At 40.4% G+C, this 23,050-nt stretch overlaps 1 protein-coding gene and 2 non-coding genes across 6 annotated transcripts in view; all 3 read right to left on the reverse strand.

Annotated features, from left to right (window-relative positions):
* The window catches only part of kcnh6a (potassium voltage-gated channel, subfamily H (eag-related), member 6a), a 37,386-nt gene that overhangs the window by 8,568 nt on the left and 5,768 nt on the right, over positions 1-23,050 (reverse strand). For 2 of the 4 annotated variants that reach the window (XM_067615622.1, XM_067615621.1), the window contains exons 2-10: positions 22,784-23,014; positions 20,378-20,527; positions 19,888-19,991; positions 18,710-19,019; positions 16,319-16,521; positions 16,184-16,204; positions 3,795-4,220; positions 718-1,135; positions 261-460 (exon numbers count right to left, since the gene is read on the reverse strand). In XM_067615622.1, the coding sequence (XP_067471723.1) occupies positions 261-460; positions 718-1,135; positions 3,795-4,220; positions 16,184-16,204; positions 16,319-16,521; positions 18,710-19,019; positions 19,888-19,991; positions 20,378-20,527; positions 22,784-23,014 (2,063 nt within the window). The remainder of the gene's footprint in view (positions 1-260; positions 461-717; positions 1,136-3,794; positions 4,221-16,183; positions 16,205-16,318; positions 16,522-18,709; positions 19,020-19,887; positions 19,992-20,377; positions 20,528-22,783; positions 23,015-23,050) is intronic. The other 2 variants (XM_067615624.1, XM_067615623.1) reach the window with 1 other exon arrangement.
* Positions 37-108, reverse strand: trnac-gca (transfer RNA cysteine (anticodon GCA)). Its single transcript has one exon. It is a non-coding gene; the product is annotated as a tRNA-Cys (tRNA).
* Positions 20,571-20,642, reverse strand: trnac-gca (transfer RNA cysteine (anticodon GCA)). The gene has a single exon. It is a non-coding gene; the product is annotated as a tRNA-Cys (tRNA).

A 23,050-nucleotide genomic window follows, 5' to 3' on the forward strand; every position in this document is an offset into this window, starting at 1 on the left:
CTACACAAAAGGTCCACACTGGGTGTTTGTTGGGACAGGGGGCACCCAGATTTGAACTGGGGACCTCTTGATCTGCAGTCAAATGCTCTACCACTGAGCTATACCCCCCACAGAGATGGTTGTTTGATCGTTTTTTTTCTATCTACAGCATGTTTTTACACTGTCTTAACATCAATTTTCCAACAAAAATCTTGTACTTCAGCCTAAACCTGTGAACTAGCGCCAAACCGTGTTTCTGTATGAACGTCTAGGTGACTCACGGCGTTCATGTCGATGCCGTTGGTGTAGGACCAGGCGTGTTGGAAGTACTCCTCCAGCCTCTGTCTAAGGCCTCCTGGGATCTGATGGAAACGGATGAACTCTTTGACCCGCAGCATCTGGGTGTGATATCGAGCCGTTCCTGAGTACAGTCTCTGAATGATGGCCGACACGTTCCCAAAGATACTGGCGTACATCAGAGCTGCACGGGACAGAGGAGAGAAATACTGAATACGTTGGAGGAATTAGCTGTCATTAGCTGTTCTAATCGCTAAACCATCACAATCACTAAGGTTTTCACTCTCCCTGATTATGTCTCTCTTACATTCATGCACTAATTCACATTAAATATACAACAGCCCCTTTAAAACTGTAGGTATTTTATTTGTTCTAATTCATACAGACAAAAAAAGTGCATAAGGTCAAGAATGAATTTTGAAGCTCTTCCACTCTACTCACAGCCAATGAGCATGACACAGATGGAGAAGATCTTCTCCGGGTTGGTGTTGGGTGAGACGTTGCCAAAGCCCACACTGGTCAGGCTGCTGAAGGTGAAATACAGGGCTGTAACGTATTTGTCCTTGATGGAGGGGCCCGAGGTTATGTCGCTGTCGTTGTACTGTTTACCAATCTGGTCAGCCAGGTTGTCCAGCCAGCCGATCTTCAGGGCTCCGATGCGCGCGGAGCTGGTGCGCTCCACGTTGCCGATGGCGTACCAGATGCAGGCCAGCCAGTGAGCGATGAGAGCAAAGGTGCACATGAGGAGGAAAAGGACGGCGGCTCCGTATTCTGAGTAACGGTCCAACTTCCTGGCTACTCGCACCAACCTCAGGAGTCTGGCTGTTTTTAGTAATCCAATCAGAGTGGTGGTCTGTGGCTGGTGGAGAGAGGAAGACTTCATATTAATGACATGAGCAAATGTTTGTGCCAGTTTAAAAAAAAAAAAAAAAAGCTGAAACCAGTGACATAGACTTTTAATCACTGAGTCTTGAACTGATGTTTTTTCCTGCAGATATAAAGTATATTGAGATTTAATTGGAAGATTCTGGCACACAAGGAAGCAACACAGAGATCAACTTTTTAACAAAATACACAAAATAAAATCTTGCAACATCACTCTGGGAAAATCAAACAATCAAGTCGGACCAATTTTGATATTTTGCAGCAGGAAAAGCAAAGATGTAGATGGATTTGATGCAACTGTTTAAACAAGATGTGTGCGTGTACATGTGTCTTGTCTGAAATTTATACAGAAATGTATAGTTCCATGGATGATTTTAGGGGGTAAATTTCCAACATTTACAGTTGAGGCTGCCTCGTTTTTCCAGTCTGTGAGTCAGACGAAAGACCCGTAACAGCTAAGATTGGTGTACTTGTCTATGTTGACGTCTCAGCAACATTTTTCAGCCGTCTGTTGCTCTACTTGAAATGTTTTAAGGATGTTTCACAGCTGAGACTCCAACTCTCTCCTACTTTCCCAAGAGAGAGAGATTCTGTCATCCGTCTTTCTAAAAAGCTGAAAAATATGCATTAAGTTTTCTCTCCATATAATCTACTATTATACTGTAATTTTACTGTATAGTAAAATTTTAACACCTCGTCAGTTTAACCAATATAAACCCACGATTCAATAAGTTCCGTGACACTCAACTGGATTGCTGTCAAGCCTGAGAGATCAAAAGATACTTTAGTAAAAAATGAAAAACAAGCAAAATGTGAACTACTGAAGCTAGTGGAACAGATGCTAGTTAAAGGGGACATATTATTCACATTTCCAGGACTATATTTTTATTCTGGTGCTCCACTGGAATATCTTTGCATGTTTTACAGTTCAAATAAATCCTTATGTATCTTATACTTTATGCCCCTCAGTTCAGCCTCTGTCTGAAACAGGCCGTTTCAGCTCTTGACTCTTTATGCCCCCCCCCCCCCCCCCCCCCCCCCCTCTCGATGAGCCCACTCTGTTCTGATTGGCCAGCTTCTGGAGGCTACGTAAACAAATACGCTTTTTCCATACACGTGCTGGCTTGGCTTGACTCGGTTTGACTTGGCGTGTCAGTCCAGCACGGAAGGGATTTGCATCTCCATTACAACAGGGCTACCCGCTTGAAGGTGTGTCTTTAACTGATGTCAAAAGGCAGCGGGCTGTATACATCATGGCTGTGATTAGTGGTCAAAGTCGTGGCTGTAACAAACAATGAATAAACAAATTACATTTCGTTTCCTATAAATTCTTCACAATAAAAGCCTTTCATTAGTTTGTCAGTGGAAATCTTTTAATATAAAGCAGCAGCAGCCGCAGCAGGAAATGTTTTTATCAGCAGTAAGTCAACGTGGCTCCGATAAGCCTGAAAGTGGTCAGGAAACTGTAAAATAAAGCAGATATCTCAAAGTATAAACAGAAACACAGGAGAGAGACTAAACTTCACACGACCGAGATTCAGTTTGACACTACAGAAGTACTGAGAGCTGAACACACAGAGGCTTATAAAAATAGCTTTCTCTCTGGTCTCCAGCACAGACATGAGTGGAGTCTCACAACACAGCTTGTGTGAGGGGGAGAAGTAGGGGGAAGGGGGGGGTCGTCACGGGTAGGCTGCAGGTGGCGAGATGTCACCGCAACCTGCTTGGAGGCGGGTCAGGCGCGCTTTGGCCCGACTCCATCTGCGTCATGCCGAGTCGTGCCCGAGATGGACCATCTCTGGGCACGACTCGACATGACTCGGCACAACTCGTCGTGTTTAAACTGGTAATGGAAACGTAAATCAACGAGACATGTTTTCACTTGGCGCGGCCAAAAATGCCAATGGAAAAACCATAAAACAGCAGGGATAGTAGTAGACTTCGGAATGGACGGCCATTTGTGGGCATGCACAAACAATCTGATGTCAGTTCGATGGGAAAGTAGAGATAACGTTCAGAGCAGGTTGAAGCTCTGGTTTTGGATTTGATTTGCAGGGAGCATTTTTACATATGTTCACTTCAAGTTTTGGAACTTTGACCATGTTTAACATAGATATCTGACATTATAACAGTATATAAATGACAGAAAATCACAAAAACCATGATATTTCCCCTTCAAGAAAGAGTACAGGGCCACTGATGACACCCCTAACCTGCCAAATACTCAACAGACCTTTTTTACAGCAGACTTTTTTGTCATAGTGAGACAAGCACAAGTGTAACTAATAACATGAGTAATGGCTGCATTCCATTGAGATGCACTGCTGACATGGCCCACGGGCATGACGAAAGTGGCATGCTTAAATCCCTGTGGTTTAGGGGTTAAGACGCTGAATAAGAGACCAATTCTGGTTGCATTTGTTGCATTTCTTGCTCCCTCATTTCCTGTTGTCTCCCATATCTGTAATAAAGGACTAAAATGCACAATAAATAATGTTATTAGTTATATGCAAAGACCCGTTTGGTCCATTGAAAAGTCTATTTAGCTTTGCCAGACAACACTCGAGTACAGCAAAATTGATGCTTTGGTCTTACGAGGCCACTGACATCAACTATTTCCCTTTTTTTCTCACCTCCTCAGACCCGGAGCGGAATATGAGCAGATCGAAGGGAATGGCGGCCACAATGTCGATGAGGAACCAGCCCTTGAAGTAGTGCTGTGCGATGCGTCCTGGGTGGCTGACCACCTCGTCGTTGTGGTTGACGTAGGTGGTCCTGAAGTTGATCAGGATGTCCACGATGAACATGACGTCCACCACCAGGTCTACCACGTTGAGGGGGTTGCATGTGTAGCCGCAAGTTCTCCTCCGGTCTTCCTCCACTTCGTTGAGAAGGAAAGCGGCCGAGTACGGCGTGAAGATGGCCGTGTAGATGACCAGCAGCAGGATGACCCAGTCCCATACCGCCTTGAAGGGGCTGTAGTGAAGGATGGTCCATCTGTGGATACGTGGGGCCTGTAGCTTGTACTCCGGCAACACGTCAGCACCAAGAGACAACACCTGTGGAGAGGGGGACAGGATGGAGAAGATGTTATTAACAATGGAGATAACTTTGGTATTTTTCAACCTGGACCCTATTTTCTTGTCTTTTTGTGTCTAAGTGACTAATGGGGACAACAATTTTTTGAAATCAGTCCAGTAAGAGCAAAAACACTTCAGCTAGCAATGGCAGAGATGGAGAGAGGAGTGCTGGGAGGAGTTTATTGTGTTAGAGTACAGAAAGTGTAGCTTAGTATTATAGACTTCTCCTTGAGCAAGACTTTGTTAAACACAATAACAAACAGACCGGTTTAAGTGAAAGGTAGAGAAAAACATTTTATTTCTCTGTAGGGATCATTTCCATAATGTTGTCAGACACTTATAATAATCTGAGCCTCTTAGTGGCAAAAACAAACACTTTTAGTGGACGTACATTGACGGTGTGCTATTGCCCTGTTTCGTCGCTGCTAGCTGAAGTGCTCTCGCTCAATACTGGACTAATTTCAAAAATTGTCCCCATTAGTCACTTAGACACAAAAAGACGGGAAAATAGGTTCCAGGTTGAAAAATACCAAAGTTTCCCTGAAAATAGCAGTCAACAGTTTATTAAATACTTTTTGCCACTGCTTCACAATAAAAATCTTCCAGCAGAGTTTGTGATATTAGGTTTTTTCTTTGTGTTGCATGCATCATAAGGAATGTAAGAAACCTTTAGCTGAGGCACCATGCTCATGTGTCATAAAGACAAATGTGGAATAACATCTAGTGTGGGGCCCTTATGTGTAAAGTCAGTAGATGTCTGACATGTTGACAGGTCCATATCATAATTAAACATACTACAGATAAGTCCACTGATAAAGGGAAACATATGTTGAAGACATGGCAAGGTATAAAAGATCCCAGCTCAAGTTGGATGTTGTTCATTGTATTTGCATGTGACAGAACCCCGTCCGGAAATAAAGCCGGATTTAACTTCTTTGTGTGTCTCACTCTATTCAGGATCATCAAATTGACGTAGTTACAGTATGTTTGAGCTGCAGGAAGCAGAGAGTGTTGAGATATAGATTAGAAACTGGTCTAGATCAGTATCACATATACCTGACTATCTCCAACTTTGAAAGTAACACCTGATGGGTTCTTGTCTTGGAACAAAATTATCCTGATTAAGTCTAACTCTTAACTAGCTGTTAATTCAGGCAGGGGAAACGTGTATGTATAGATTAATGGCTGCTGCACACAACATGTGTTAATGCTTGTTTGTGCCTTGTGACACTTTTCTCACAACCAATCAAGCTTTAATCTATAACGATCTGTGCCTAAAGGTAACTTAACAACCTCCTCTGAGAGATTCTCACCATGTTTGGCAGGAGAAAAGGTCACAGCCCTTTTAACATATGAACATTTTCAGTTTCGCGATATGCTGAATGTTTAACGCAGCAAAAGCACAGAAACAACTCCAGCCTCTTCAGAGTGACAAAAACAAACCCATCACCCCATCCAGTGTTATGACCACTCCCTGAGTCATTTTTCTAGTAGCATTAGCATGCCGACCAACACAAAACAGTAACTGAGCGATTAAAGTGATGAGTATTAAGATCTCACTGACCGGTACGACAATGAGAGCCTCCATTTCCAGGTTTTCACGCTGGTGTCGACAACAGCAGTAGAGGAGGAGGCTCCTCCAAACCCTCCGCAGCCCTACCTGCCTGTTTTGCAGGGGACATCTCCTCTCCTGCATCACTTCTTCGCAGGTTCGGTTAGAAAATCACAGATCTGTGTCTCTCATAAACAAAAGCTACAAACCCAGCGCTGACAGTCCCAGTCCCAGTCCTGTCTGGCTCTCTCTCTCTCCTCTCTCCACAGGCACTTTACTGAGTCAAAGCACTATCTGCTCTTTTAAAAGCAGCTTCACCTGCTTCTCTCGCAACATGTGATCCCATTAAGTCCAGACCATGTGACCCCTCCTGCCAGTGGTCTGCTCAATTGTGGACTTGAATAAGTGCTGGCATCGATTGGGCGCCATGCAGAGTGAATGATTTTAGTTAATTCTCATTAAAAGAGGAGGTATAAAGGTCAGGACTCTTGCTCGTATAAAAATGCTCTCTTCTCAAGCATGATTGTGTGTTTCTGATGCACAAGCAGCCAAAGTACTATAGTGCATTGTTTTCCATGTCCTCACAAACCTTGCAGTGGTTTGACACACATTTGCATTTTAGTTTGCGTAATTATGATCACAGTCACCATGACAAAAGAAGAGCTGAGCTTGTATGACGAGTGGCCGCAATGCCCTTACAAACAAAAAACTCCATTATACTCACACGGGAACCACGAGTTAAGTCTTGTACTGCGTCATATAGAGACTAGAGATTCTAGCTCATAGAAGAAAACATTTAAAAATACGTTTTTCCACTTTCCCAGCTTAGATGAAAACAGTGGCCATAAATAGTCAAAGTGAACTGAAGGACAGACCGCTGCGTTAAAAAAGGTTACAAAATGGGAACTTGACCATATTTGGTAAAAGAAAAGAAAAAAAAAGAAAAACCATAGGGAAGAGAATGAAGTTAGATCTTAACTAGGAGTAACAAAAGCTTGTATAGTGTTTTATGGTGACCTTTAATGACAGAGGGATGTTTTAAATCTGTTTTTAATGACCATCAAACAGGGTTAAGGTCTAAAACCACAGAGGCTCTATTGGATTCTTCTAACACGACAACCTGCGGGACTCCTCGTGTATCAGCAGCTACTCACACTAGCTGAACAGATGTGAAAAGACAACACAGTAATGAGAATGTAAACAGACCAGCAAAGGTTCACTCATCCAAGAAATGTTAAGTTATTGATGTTATCCACAGCTCTGTTTCATAATGACGAGCAGAGAGCAACTGCCACCGCCGGTTTTGCACGCAACAGCTCTCTGTCACTCCTCTGACTTTATAATTAACACAGCAGGAGTTCACTGTCTATACATTTTCATTATCATTACACTGAAACGACAGCGAGGTGTGAGGGAATAGCTGTTTTCAGGGCATTTAAAGTAGAAAACCTGACCTACTAATCATCATAAATAATAAAAATCGTTATCAAACCATCACCTAAACACAGACATGGTTGTGGATTGTAGTTTTCCTCGCTGTGTAAAGAAAAACATCCTACTTTTATCTTTACTTTTGAATAGAGTCACAACGCAAAGTGCAAAATCTTTCACATCTAACTAATTTCAGCTAATTATCTTTGCTTTTTTGTATGTTGGATCTATAAAGTACTTCAGTTGCCATGAAATTAAACATTAACTTGTCTTATTTCACATTAAATATAAACACACACGTTACAGTAAACTTAAAACAGGAGCAACTCCAATAACAAAATACTACAAAAGCTAATTAGCTGACGATTATGTGCAAAAAAAAAACCTGTCCAAATGCATATACATATAATACATATAGCATACAGGTGACATGACGTCAGTTTAACCTGGATAACGCTCCTGTTGCTCACCTGTGCAGCTAAAATGGGTAAGCAGACAGATGAAGAGGGAGGAAGAGAAGTTAAGGCTACAACAGCAGCGAACAAACAGGGGAGTGGAGACTAAAAAAAGGGAAGGTGGGAGTTTGAGCGGGACACCGGAGAGCCTGAGAGACCCCCCCCCCGGTAAGGCTGAAATACTCACAGGCTGCAGTTTCTGCTTGAAGCTCATGCTGAAGTGCACCACAGGGTTGAACAGCAGGAGAAGACTAAAGAGACTAAGAGAGAGCGAGAGAGAAAGAGAGAGGGAGAAGGCAACCTCTGTCCATCCGTCTGTATCTCCCTCCCTCTGACTCCCTCGCTCATCCTCCCTGCCTGTAGCCCAGCCCTCGCCGCGGGATCCCCTTTCAAACATGAAAAAAGTGATCCGGCGGCTCTATCAATGACGGCATCCACCTCTTCCACTGGTGCTCAACAAGATTTAACTGCTAAAAGTCCAACTGGATCCTGCGTGATGTGACAAAACGTGTTTGACTTCTAATTAGAAACATACAGTTTTTAATTCTTATGGAAAGTCATGAGCTTTTCTTCAGAGAGCCATATCGATGGTCAGCTAGTTCTAAATATTCATATCTGTATTTAATGTGTTACATTTTGTGAGTTTTCATCATCTTTAAGTCAGTTAATTATTGTCTAAATACTATCATAAAGTGGGATTATTATAGGGCTGCAACTAATGATTATTCTATTAATCAATTTGTGAATAAAATGACAGAAAACGGCTGTTATAATTTCCCCAGAATCAAAGGTGACGTCTTCAGATTACTTGTTTTGTCCATCCAACAGTGCCCACCCCAAAATATTCTGTTTACTCGTATGTATGACAAAGAAAAGCATGAAATCGTCCCATTTGAGAAGCTGAAACCAGCAAATCTTTGGCATTTTTGCTTAAAAGAAGGACTAAAACGATTAATCGATAATCAAAATAGTTGCAGATTAATTTTCTGTCCATCTATTAAATGATTAATTGACTTATCTTTGCAGCTCTACATTATTACATTATTCATGTGCTGCTGTTTCTAAGGTCATGAGATGTTATTAGAAGTCATTAAGTCTCAAACAGAGACAAATTACTGTAAATATAGTACACTTTATGAGTTAAAGCATTTAAACTATGTTGCAGGATTGTTTTTTTTTTAATATTTTTGTGGTGTCACGGGTAACTGATTTTATTTAAAATAGCCAGAAACAACCTCACAATCCACCCTGATGCAGGACATGTAGTCAAAAACACTCACAGGATTTGTAGTATACAGGAGAAGAGTCATGCAACCTGTTTCTCTATTTATTTTGATGGACTTTTGTTGATGTTGTTTGTTGCGATTAAACATTATTTTAGAGAGACTTTAGAGGATTGAGTTCAACCAAATCTTACTTTGTGAATATGAGCCTGTTTAAACTTCGACTGTGCACACAATCACGCACCAGAATGCAAACAAAAACCAATTAAATGCTTCACAATTCAAAGTACATTCAAATTTCTCCACAGCCATTTGTTGTAAACTCATTCAAAGCCAGGGGGCGCCACATAAACGCACTTCTGCTTTCCCAGAAAACACACACACACACACACACACATAGACACACACACACACACACACATACATACACTACTAGTTACAGTGTGCTGGGGCTTCTCTACAGTAGTCAGTCTTTCACAAGCTACAGTCTAGTCAATCACACTGGGTGCTCCATGTTATGCAGACAAATCAATACGAGCAAAGATCAATGACAACCATCATTTCCCTTTTTGTAAGGTGCCAATCGAAATCCAATTATAAAGGAGGGTTAACGACAAGTTTTATTGTATAACGGAACACAACCAAATGTAAAGGCAACATATGTTTCAAGTTTCAACAAGTAAATGACATAAATATTGTTTATAAAACATTTGTTGTGGTGGGAAAACCGACTGCTGCCGCTGCTGCTGCAGTTTGTTCCAACATGGCAGCAGCAAACAATTTGTGACTCAAATCCTGACCTGACTTGACACTCGTCTGTGCCCTCACGACTATGATACTACTGCGTGTCGATTCAAGCTGCTTCAACAGGACAAAAACTGGCATCAGCATGAAGAGAGGAGGAGGAGGAGGAGGAGGAGGAGGAGGGAAGAGAGAGGAGGGGGCGATGACTGCAGTGTGATTTGGAGGACAGTTGGAGGTTTGGCAGATGCACAGAGAGCACGCCCGCTGCCCTCCATGTCCATTAGCTCCAGAGGCCAAGGTCACTGTCAGCGCCAAAGCCACCGAGTGCCGCTCGATAGCCTCGCAGCAGCCGACGCCGCCCTTTTTTAACTCGCTTTCATAACTACATCTCACCAGGACCCCGCTCCGCTCCCACAGACCGCCTGTGATGATCCCCAAACACACACACACACTCTCCACATGCATCCTCACACACTCAACGCTGCCTGGTTATTATCTGTACGGCAGATACACCTCAGGCTGTAAATAAAACAAAATCATGTTTTCAGATAAATGCCTGTTTTGCTACTATCTAATTAAATAATTAAAAGAATATTGATTTAATCTATGGCCAGCTAATTAACATTTTAGTGTGTGGTTTGTGGGTTAATTGATGTTTTCTGTGTTTAATCTGAGTTTAAGACGTGTACCTACGAGCGGGATTTGTGACATCACAACTAGTTTGGAGCCAATCAGGATCCAGTATGCAGGTGCGATGTGGAAACCTGAAGCCTCCAGTAGGAGACATCTTGTGTCCAGCAGGAAAACTTTTGAAAAATATTTGCTTAATCTTATTTTATGGATAAATTTTAACTATTTAATAGATTTTTTTATGTGGAAAAAACACATCAGAAAACAGTAAATTTATATGTATTAAAACAAGCCTGGCGGTCTAACAGATGATCAAGTGAATGACTCATTTTTCTGGACAATGCAGCTTCCGAGCTTGTAGAATTTTTTATTTTTCTTCTAAATACTTGTTATATTTTGCAATTAATATACTCCATTTGGTTTAGATGACCATTTGTTAAAACAAGAGGAGCATCCTTGTTGTTTTTATATTGTGTTATATATATATTGCATGAATGTAAGAGACTGTATTTCATGGTGTTAAAAATAATAATAAATAATAACATTGTGGGGGGAAAAAAACATGTCTGGTGGGATCTGCGAAGTGTGAGACAGATGATTGCTTAAATACAGATGCAGAAACATCGAAGCTTTACCTTCTGTAACAGGATTTACACTAAATATATCCAAAACACATCACATTGAATAGTACTTTAAGAATACAGTTTCATGTTTTCCATCAAACATGAGAAAATATCTGAAAAAGTGTCAGATAATTCCACTTGTTTTTAATGTAGTTCAGCCTGTTTAAATACATTTCTACAACCAAGAAATTATATCATGAATTTAGGGAGATTAAACAGTTGCCTGTAGTTATTTAAATAACATAAAACAGCTGTTAAAATGATTTGCATTGTAAACAAGGGAAAATATTTCAGCCCCTTGTTTTTACCAAGACAAGATTTATAGACTCTGGACTAAATTGTTGCTATGATGAAGAAGCCCTGAGAAAGAGTGTGTTTGCTCTGTCAACAGGGGACACGCCAGAGCAGAGACAGATAGCAGCAATAACTACATTTTACCTTCCAACACAAACATAACAAATAGTAAGACAAACTCTACTGAGCAGCAGAAAAAACACTCCGCTTCAACGCTGCCACGGACCAACGCTCGCTTTTTTTTTTTTTTTTTTAATCAAAACTTGTACATGACGTCAGCAGAGTCGAGATAACAAGTGAAGTGTTCTGCCAGGCCTTTCGGGAGGACTTCTGTTCTTCCACTCAGTGTTTCCAGAAGGGCCACAGAAGCCATGTTGCTTCCACATTTATTGTGCACTGAGTCACAGCCGGCTGTCGATACCACCACCACCATCCCTCTACAACTTCCCCTCCAGTATGAAGAAGTGGTATCTTTTTAATCCCAAAACGCTCATAAATTTAGGATTAATTTATAATAAACAGATGTGCTATCAGAAGCGATGCAAGACTTTCTGAAACCAGAAGACTCCACAAGCAAATCTGTCATTTTTATTCTTCTGTTTTATCTCTTATTCTTTTTTTTAGCTTCTTTTTATTTCCAAATTTAACAGTTTTTAACTGTATTTAAATGTCTTTTTACTTGTGTTGCTTTTATATTCTGTCTTTATGCCTTTTAACTGTCTTGTTGTTGAAATGTGCTACACAAATAAACTTGCCTTGCCTTGCCAAATTTCTTTGAATCTGTTACTTTTTTGAAAACATTTCTTTATTTATTCAGGGAGATTTCACTGCAAGAAACTCCCTTTTTTGGAGCTCTGATCACATTCACACAGTTACACACGTTCACTCCTGGAAGCTGCAACCAGTACAACCACAGTCCGACCTGCTGGCCACCGAGCAGCTCCACCTCTTAACATCCACCGGGTCGCCAGCGACCAGCGGTAGCATCACACGGTAATGAGTCAAAGCAATTAGCACAATTTGGCAAAATTGGAGATAACTGGAGAGGTTCGGGGCCACCAGTGACACCACAAACTAAAAACTCTCTGGCTCCCATAAGGTTAAGCCGAGAGGTCTGGAATTTTATACAGAATGACAAGATGTGGAAGTTATGTGGTGATTTACATAGTTCTGGCATAAAGCATGTCCTAATTATTGTGACTCATAGACGAGGACCAAAAACACTTTTTTGAGCCTTATTTGAACTGATGTTTGCGTTTTAGCCAAAACAAGCACATTTCCAGAAACTAGAAGATGTCACTTGTAAAATGAAGCCTAATACATGCATCGTGGCCTTACAGTTCTTCTGTTATAAGCTTTTCCATTAGGCCAAATAGGTGAAAATTGTATAAAAAAAAGGTGGATGTTAAAGGGTTAAAGGCTGCTTCCTCAATTTCCCCACTCAGATTTATTCTGCTGGTCTGGGGGATTGAACCAATGACCTTCTAAACATTTTCTTTTTTAATAATAGAAAGTGTTTAAAAATGTTTTTCTTGCATCAAAATACATATTCAGTTAGAGAATCATTCTGAATGTCTGATAGCAGCCGTTATTTTTGGAGAATTCCTAAATTCTCTCAAGAAATATCAGATACTTGTACAAAAATGAATTCTGCCGAGTTTCTCATGAGTTTTAGTCATTTAAATTGATCATGTTGCTAAATATAAAGATAATTTGCTATCACAGTTTTCAGGATCACTGTCAAAAACATTTTTTGGGCTTATACGAGTATATTACATACTAAATTTGGGGAAAAGACTGGACGACCTTTACTGAAAGAATAATCTTGAACCAAAGAATAAAAGGGTCTCGTCCAAGAAGCAGGTTTACTGATTCTTTTGGACGAGTCTTTTTAATTCAGTCTGAGTTCCAGATTTGAAGTCGTCCCATCAGCACAGTCCTACAGATCATTCAGACACACTCAGTGAGTTAAAAGCCAAAACCACCACATCAAGTTTCATTGAAATCTGTTAACAAGTTATTCAAAACATCCTGCGAAATAACAAAGCAACAGCCGAGCAGATGTTAAACGGATAAACGGGACCAAACACATGTTTGGAAAGAGAGTCATCTGACTGTTGTGGAAGCCCCACAAATAAACTGGGTTAATGTGATGCAGTGAGGAAGCCCCACAGTGTCCAACCGCAGCTCTGACCTGCACCAAACAGGCCGGTCCATGAAATTCAGTGTTTATGCAGACGTGTGAAGTAAATAAACAAATACTCACTCAAACAGCGTACTTAAGTACAATTTTAAGTATGATTATTATGGATATTGAAAAATAGACTGTAATCTCAATAAAACTACCTGATTAAATAAAGTTTAACTTACAAAATCTATATCTTACCAATGTCTGTGACTTTAAATAATATTATGCAGTGTCCCACCTTATTTATTTAATGGCCTCAGTTAGCAGCTACTCTGCAGATTTAGATTTTATTTATTTAAGATTAAATAAGCTCATAAAATATGGCTGTTAATGAGGAAAAATCTCCTCAAACTGAGAAACACAACTATATGTCATTTTGATGGTTTCTTGAAAATGTTCTCAAAGTGCAACAGATCATGTCTGAAAGCAGGAAATCCCTAAACTATTCATCACTTAATTCCAATTATCACCAATTTCTTTGGGGATTTAAAATTGACAGGGGCCATTCATCATGTACTTTTAGTGGTTTTATGTTTAATATTTTATTATTTTACTTGTAAGTTTTGCTATTTTGAGTATTTTTCCAGTTGTGGTTCTTCTTCCACTGGTGCGTGTGAGGTAACAGTGAGCCAATATGTGCACAGAGACGCCGTGCTATAATGACAGATGAGTATTTTCTGCTGCTGGCATTCCTTCACACTTTCACCCAGTGACTTCAGATGTCTTTTAGCATCTTCAGCGAGCCAGAGGCAAATACCATTTATAGACATCTTTGTCTGAACTATCTGTGTGTTGCGGAGACAATGATTGGATGTGGCAGCGCCGAGGAAGCAACTGTAATAACGACCTGAACTTATCAAACAGGACGACAGGACCCTTCCTACCATCCTGTTTTATCAAATAATTCTATCAAACATCATATGATTGATAAAATATCTCTTCCCAGTGAGTAGCGAGACCAATGTCACTTCAGGAAAAAAACAGCTCGCAAACAAAGCTATTGTTAGACTTTGTTAAAACAACAGCTTCTATATATGAGACTGACTTATTAGTGCTCACACAGCGATGGCAACAAGCTGTCATGCAAGGTATTTGGGGGTAAAGCGTCTTAGCCAAGGACACTTCGTCATGTGGACACGAGCAGCTGGAGATCGCTCCGTGGACGCTGTGATTTTTGGACGACACACTCGACCTCCTGAGCCAAAACCACCTGCGAGTCCTCAACTCATATCTTCTTAAAACAAGCAAAAAGAAAAAAATCTGCTGACAGGTTTGAGATAATTCCTCCTATTTCTCAAGACAAATCCACTTTCTTGAAACTACGGAGCAGTGATCTGCCTCGTTGTACCTCGTTTAAAGGAATAGTTTGACATTTGGGGGAAATTTGCTTTCGATAAAGAGAGAAAAAGTGACTTCTTTTTTTTTTTTTTGGCTCTGAGCAGTTACCAAGCAACCAGTGAAAACTACAGGAATTTACTGTTCCCAACTAGAGCTGCAACAATTACCTGCAACGATCGACAGAAAATAAAGTGGCAACGATTTTGATGATCGATTTCTTTTTTGTCAAGAAAAAAAAATGCCCAATTTTCTTGTTCAAAATTCTTAAATGTGAATATTTTCTAGTGTTTTTTGTCCTCTATGACAGTAAACTGAATATCTTTGGGTTGTGGACTGTTGGTTGGGACAAAACAAAAATATTTTAGGTTCCATCTTGAGCTTTGGGGAACAGTGATTGACAGTTTTCACAATTTTCTTACATTTTATAGACCAAATGACTAATTGAGTTAAAATAATCGTTAGTTGCAGCCTTACTCTCTACCAAGAAATATAAATGTGATGATAAATGTGATAAAAAGTATTAATTTGTGAGCTTTGGAGGTACCTTTGGACAGAGCTACATTAGCTGTTTCACCCTGTTTCCAGTCTTTATGCTAAGCTAAGCTAACCAGCTTCTGGCTGTAGCCTTATTTTTTAACAGACAAATATGAGAGTGGTGTCAATCTTCTCATCTAACTCTCAGCAAGAAAGCAAATAAGCGTATCTCCCAAAATGTCGAGCTATTGCTTTAAGATGTCAAAGGTTTCTAGAAAAAACTGTCACAACCTCTCCTCTATGACACCTGCTTGCCTTTTTTTGAGTGTGCCTTTGTTATTTTCAGCCTCGTTAGTATGAGTGATGTGTGCTCTTCCTCTCTCTCTCTCTCTCTCTCTCTCTGTCTCTCTCTCCCTCTGCACACCTGCTCATCAATGGAAATCAGCGCACCTGCTCGTCATCACCGCTCCTCTACAAGAACTCTGCACAGACAGTCAGTCCCTGCTGGATCGTTGTGCCACGTTTCTAGCTCTGACGCCAGTCAATTTGCCTACTTGTCCTGCCTGCCTGCCTGCCTGTCTGTCTGACTGACTGACTGTCTGATTGTTTGTTTGCTTGCCTGCCTTCCAGCCTGTCTTGCACCTGTTCTCCCCGTTTCAAGGATTACCTGCCTGCCAAACCCGCCAGTGAGCTCGCATCCTTTGGATTCCCCCACCTCACCTCAGCTCCAAACACCAGCCAGCCACCATCTCTCTCCGTTCCCGCCAGCATCTCTAATAAAAGACTTTATTACACCTTACCTGCTTGTCTTGTGTCTGCATTTGGGTTCAGCCTTAATTCGTCTTTCTTGTTAAGAAATGTTGTCTTAAAGGTTTAATCTAACTTTAAATGACTTTTGCAGGCACATCCGTTACTCATGTTTGATCAAGCAAAAGGATGATAAGAATATTTCTTTTGATTACAGCCGTTCAGTCATTCAGCCAAACTCACAGATGAGATGAGATCACAGATCTGCGGGTGTAACCATGAAGAAAACAGTTATTTAAGTAATGTTACTTCCAAAATCAGGACTTCAGTAGTGTAAAGACAGACAGAAAGGAGGGATTCATCATCTAGTTGTCTCACCTGTGTGACCTGAGTGACCTTCTCTGTGACGTTCTGGGTTCGGTCTTTAATCTTGCTGGGCGCGATGATTTCTATCTCCGTGGGCGAAGGGGGTCTCATCCGGTCCGAGCCGAAGGTGAGGGTAACTTGAGGGATGCGGCCGATGGTTCTGTGTCTCATCAGGTCCGAGTCCGACGTAGAGTTCAGAGCGCTGGGCTTCAGATCTACAAGCGGAGATAAGCAACGTCAGCAATGTGACTCCAAAGCAGAAAAAAGAACAGATAAAAATAAAAACAAAATTGAAAATAATAAGAGTTTGAAGGTAAAATTTAGACAAAACTTTTTAAAAATATATAATACTACAAATGTTTTAGAAGCAAAATGTTTTAGAGCTGCAACAGTTAGTCAGTCACAGAAAATTAAACAGCAACTATTTTGATAATTGATTAATTGTTTTAGTCATTCTTTAGAGCAAAAATGCCAAAAATGTGCTGGTTTCAACTTCTCAAACGTGATAATTTAAAACTTTTCTTTCTTTTTATGGATTATTTTTGGGGTTAAGACTGTTGGAAGAACAAAACAAGACACAATAAAAATAGTTGCAGCCCTGAATTGTTTCCTACTTTCACAATTTCTTTTACTCAACAGGGGAATCAGGACAGTTGATTGCGTTTCCCCCTCAGCTTCAAGGACACAGATGGACGTACAAATATGTTGAAAATGAAAGAAAATGTGACAGACGGAGAGAGAAAGAGAGTCAAGAGCAGAGGTAGTATGATTGGAAAAAAAAAAAATTGTTTCCTCACAAAATATTTCCCCTGAGAGAAGAAGTGGGGGACAGATGCGCAGTGATGTGCAAGTTTAACACAAATGGACCACAAACCCTCACACACACACACACACACACACACACAGAGATACACACACAGAGAGAAACACACTCTGCGGGAGGGATTGATTAGTGTGTCTCTGGTGGAACAACCATCCGGCGGCTGCACGTGCTCAGAGCGACGCTTCCTGTGTTATGGATGTCGGGGGGTCTGTGATCTGTGATCTCTCTCGCTCTCATTCTGGCTTTCTGTTTCTTGTCTGACAGAAAAGTAAAGATTTTTTTCACTGAACTCTGGTGAGAAATCTGACATGAAGTTTTACTTGTAGATCATTTTCATCATATCTGATTTTTTTTCGTGGTAAACACTTGTTACTGATTGGCTGGCAGGTGTCTATTAAGATCATATAACAGGACAATTGAAACATAGTTTTGGTAAACATTTTAACCACAAAAACTGCAGGTAACCATGGCAACAATACTGATGCTTCATGTCATGTAACATTAATTCACTTTGAAACTGACCTGCAATGGCTTAAACTGACAACAAATTACCTTAAAGTGACAGTTTGAATAAACCCTATGGTTTTTATATAATATGGTGTTATGATATAATAATGATAATGTATTCTGAAGTGTCCTAATAATGAGAATAATAGACTCCAATACTGGGAAACCTCCCAGATGAAACTAGTTTTTGCCTTTTTGCAACGAAAAATAGCAAAAATATATTTATTGAAGCGTTTAGACCTAAAACAAACTGGTTTTCAAAGATGATGTATGTCTCTTATTATTAAATTCTGTTGTGTCACACTGAAAAGTTGAATTCTAATATTTTTTTAAATTTAAAAAAAATAAAAATTAACATGATTTTGCTCTATAAAATGCTAAAAAAAATTAAGAACTAAAGAACAGTAACATGTTTATACCTTTTTTAACATGTGATCCTGAATACTTGTGTAAATATCATAACATATCAATATCAAGATAATATTGTAATAATGATTCTGATATTCATTTTGTCCATATTGTCCACCCAAACAATTAGTCTAATTTATTAATTCTTTCAGAGCAACACATCTGAGATAACAACCAGTGAAATCAAAACAACTAAAAAACATAGATGATGTTGCTTGCTTGACGTAATCTGTGTTTGAACGAGACAGTTCCAAACAAAACAAAACAAAACAGCTTATATTTCTATAAAATATGAAGACGGTGATAATTAGTCATGTGACTCTCATGTGACTCATGTGATTTTGCTGAACGAACCTGAAGAAGCTACAGGCGAAACGCGTTGTTCACTCTTAATAAAGTCACTGTAAAGTCATTCCAGTGTTCGGTGGTTAATTTTGATTATCATCTAAGATGTTCCTGCGACCGACCAGCACCTGATCTAAAATACTTGCTGTGCATGCGGAGTTCTGTTCAGCAGGTTTTATTTCTGTTAAAAGTTTCTCTACAAGACAAATACAACACTAGGTTTATATCTAAACCTTAATTATCTTACCAAACCTTTCTATATCATATAGAACATTTAACATTTTACTACATTTAAACCTTAAGGACACTCAGATACTCACTGCTGTTGTTTCGGGGGTCTCCGGGTCGACTGCTCCATTCAGCCCTCATTCCATCGATGTCGTCCAGTGATGAGGCGCGTCGGAGGCTGCGGACGCTGTCCTGGGAACAACTCCGAGGTAACGTCCCCCGTGGGAAGGCGATGCTGGGGTCCAGCCGGTCCGTCAGCAGAGAGCGCCGCTTGGTGGAGGACTGGGCCGCAGGGGAGGGAGGATCCAGGTCCTGTTCTATCAGGGCCTCCGTCTCTGACTGCATGCAGCTCTCCTTGGACGGGATACGAAATTCTTTCAGCGGGACTTCTTCGCTATTCGGCTGTCAGGGAAAGAGAGCGAAATGCATGTATTAGGTGCAAAAAAAAAGAAAATCACATGCTATTAACATTTCATTGTTACCTTTATACATTTGAAACTGTCCTGCAAAAACAGGTTTTTAAAAAAAATAATTGTAAAAACAGAAAATAAGTGCAAATACACAACAATATTCCAGACAACAAAACAGCATATCAATCAATGAAAGTGTGTTTTTTTTTGTTTTGTTGATCTGTTTTCTAAAATGTTGTGTTTTGCACCACAGGACCACCATACCTATAAGCCTACAATACATAGTGGACCAGCAACAGAATGACAGATGAGTCTGAATGTGTAAATCTGTCTGATTTGACTGAATATAGTTCCGGTTGACGGGTATGGACACTGTCAGGAAACAGTTTCACACAAGAAACGATTCATCACAACACAAGAGATGTCTAAACAGAGGTGAGCGAAGACTCTGAGCAGAGAAATATCAATTCAACAATGGTTGATTTTCCCTCTTATTCTTCTCTTTGGTGTTTTTTTTTAGCAAAGCAATTAGTCATTGAACTTCAAACAATTTTCGCTGCTACTTGAGGCAGCCAACATGTGAGACTGCACAGTGCATATTTAATGGGTGGAATTATTTGCTTTCTCTTTTCTGTTTTGTGCTTCTCGTGCATGCGTGACGAATAGTTTTATCAGTGTGGAGGCAGTGAAAGCATAATATTTTGTTAGTAAGTTAAAAAAAAATCAGTCTTAAGTTCATGCTTTTTAGATTTTAGAAGGCACTGTTACGTGCATCCACACAAGCACACTGCACTGCATGATAATCATGTGTGTGAGTACAGAAAGTGTGTGTGTGTGTGTGTGTGTGTACTAGCCCTCACCTGCAGATAGTCCACAACCACCCCTTCAAACTGATCTTTGGAGAGTGAAGGTCGTCTCATGGACCTCAGCACCGGCAGCCTCATCTTCAGCCTGCGATTCTGACCTGAGTGGGAAACTCCACCGTTATCAAAACTCCAACTATATATATACTGAAATCTATGTTCATATGCAACTATGTCCCTAAAATATGTTTGGTTTTTATTTAATGCATCAAAAAGAATGTGGTGTTTGTATTTATAACTGTAAAGTGCAGACTGACACTATTTTTAGTTGGATATTTCTACAACATCCGTGACTGGAAACTAAAATCGTGGTTTAGTTAATAATTAATCATTGCAGACCATTTTCATGAGATTTGACACAAATTGGTTAATGTAAAACACTGGAGCAAAATAGTTACATATGAGCATTCATAATTCATAATTACACATTTGAAACTTCCCTAAAACTTGAATATATATCACGCAGGTAAAAGATTAAAAGCTTTACAGTAAATCCATCCTTGGGCGACTCTCTGCCTGAGCCCTGACTTCTTGGAGGAAGGATCAATAAGCTCCTGGAAGTCGAGGATGAACATGATGACGAGACCTTCTTCATTTTTAACAGGGACAATGTCCACCAGGCAGGGTCTGCAGGTCCCTTTAGATAAACAGAGAGAGAGGCAGACAATCAATAGAAAGGAAGGGGGCACCCGGATTTGAACCAGGGACCTCTTGATCTGCAGTCAAATGCTCTACCACTGAGCTATACCCCCTCACACTTTCACCATCACTGCCCATCTGATGTTCTAATTCGTGAGGTCATGCTTTTAGCACAACTCATAAGGGTGAGACAGAGTATCTGAGGGGGTAAAAGGAAGGTGTCACTTCAAACACGGACAACTGAAAAAGACTAAATGAGCAACACTTCTGTCAGGTCTTACGTCACTCTGCAATCAGTGTGACCCAAAAATAGAAACGAGGGAGAGGGCAGATCAGACAAACACACACATACAGAGAAACATACACACACACACACACACACACACACACACTGACTGAGCGCCTGCAGTCTCTGATAGAAATTTAGTCTGGAGGTAAAGAAGAATAAAATCTGCCTGTGAGAGCAGCCGGCTTGTTCTGGATCAGATTGTGTCCACTTGTTCGCAATTTTTCCTGCCCGTTCAGTCTGGGTGCACAGTAGGAAGCCGGAGACAAAACAAATAGATGCTTAGTGGATTTGAGCTGGCACCCTGATCGCATTTCCATGACAACGGCACTGTAGACCGCATGCCACATGCCCAAATGGCCAAAGTAACAAAAGACAGTATGTATGTCTGTGTATATAAGGAAACAGTTAACGTTTTTGTGTTTATGGTGGGTCACTGCGATCGTCCTGAGTTTAAGCGTGTTTGCTTGACTCCATCATGTGTTTCCGCCTCTGTGAAGGTGATGGAAAAACAGGTGAAGCAGGAATTAACCGGTCACAGGTGAAGCAGATCAAGGAGCTGAGAGGGTCAAGTAGAAATGCAGGAACATTCAGTAAAACGCCACCGCATGAATCAAAAGTTCTTTACTTTTATTTCCTTCTTACTTTCCCATCTGTGATAATTATACTTTTTGTTTACACATAACTTTTCTAAAAATCAAAGTTTTTGCACTAAACATAAATACTGGTTAAGGATGTGAACGGAAGGATCGATGTGGGGATTAAAGTTACAAAACAAACCAATATGGCAGAACAAAAGAGGCAAAACAAATGTGCATCAATAGAAACAGGTCTTAAGAAGAGATTAAGAATATGATGCTGAGTCTATCCGTCGGATCTCTCTGGGGAGGCGACTCAGTGCCAAGAACACACTATGTTACTTAAAGCCTGATTATAAAACCTTGATTTGGCCTTGATGACTGACTTTCATGATCATGGGGAGTCTGTAGTGGTCTGAAAAAAAAAAGAAGGCGAGTCACCATGAATGGTCGCCACACAAGATGTCTTAAAGTGTGAGATTTTTATGTCTTGAAATGGGGAAAAACTGAATGTGATGCTGCAGTTTGAACGAATTAACAACCAACTTTATAGAGAAAGCCAGGATTTTAAAAGCCTTCTGCTTTTTCCTGCAAGAAGGATTGTCTTATTGGTCAAATTACTTGTTAAATGATGAAGATTAGAAGATTAGTTATATTACGAATGTGCTCTTGGCAGATTCACACTGTGTTGAATGATTGTTAGTCACTGGATTTATCCGGAATAAACTGATCCAGCAATGAAAATGTGTCGTCTAGTACTAGTAGTAGTAGTAAGTGAAAAATCGTTAGCTGTCAATATAATATGTAGTGGTCAAATATATTTTTGGGACTATTTCTGGTGTCAGCTTAGTATTCATCCACTGTAAACTTGAATTTAAAACCAGCAAACCAACCTTCTTGCAAGGCCAGAAACTGTATTTTTCCTTAAAAGTCTACATACGTTTTTACCAATCCTAATGAAAATTATAATCATAAATATAAATTAAGGTTATACATTTAGCATGAACTCTTATAAATTTTCATTTACTCACTTTGTGCATATGTTGTTGGCATGCAGTTAAGAGCAGTGATTGGTGAGTATGTTTTTAAATGGCTAAAATGGGTGCAAATGGATGACTAGATTAGGATCTGTCCAATCAGGATCTCGTCAGAAGATGGAGAGCCAAATACTGGAACATAAGGATGATTTTGGTGTCTGTTTTTCTCATAAAGCTGAACATTAGGTTGCTAGTTTACCAAAAGCTTGATGGATTCTTGCAGAGTAAATCTAGATTTTGCAGTGACCAGAAGGCTCCTACCCAGGGAATCTGAGGCTGCAAACAGGGATTTTTAATTGTCTTCCTCCCTCCTCCTGCATGTGTCTCACCTTTCTTTTCCTCCTGTGTCTTACCTTCCTTGGCGTAGTAGAGGATCTCCACCTTACGCTCCTCAGAGCCGAGCAGAGCCTGTGCCAGCTGGGCCAGGGCGCTCTTCATGGTGCCGGGCCCCACCAGGAACTGGCAGGTACAGGGCTGTTGCATAATCTCCGCCCTCGTGAAACCAAACATCTGGCAAAAGCCTTCGTTGCAGTAGATGATGCCACAGCTCTTCATCTGGGCGTTGGCGATCAGGAACTTGCGATCTGGCAGGTAAAAGAAGCTCATATTTCAGTTTAAAA

This window comes from Thunnus thynnus, chromosome 17 (genome assembly GCF_963924715.1).
Source record: "Thunnus thynnus chromosome 17, fThuThy2.1, whole genome shotgun sequence".
Lineage (NCBI taxonomy): Eukaryota > Metazoa > Chordata > Actinopteri > Scombriformes > Scombridae > Thunnus > Thunnus thynnus.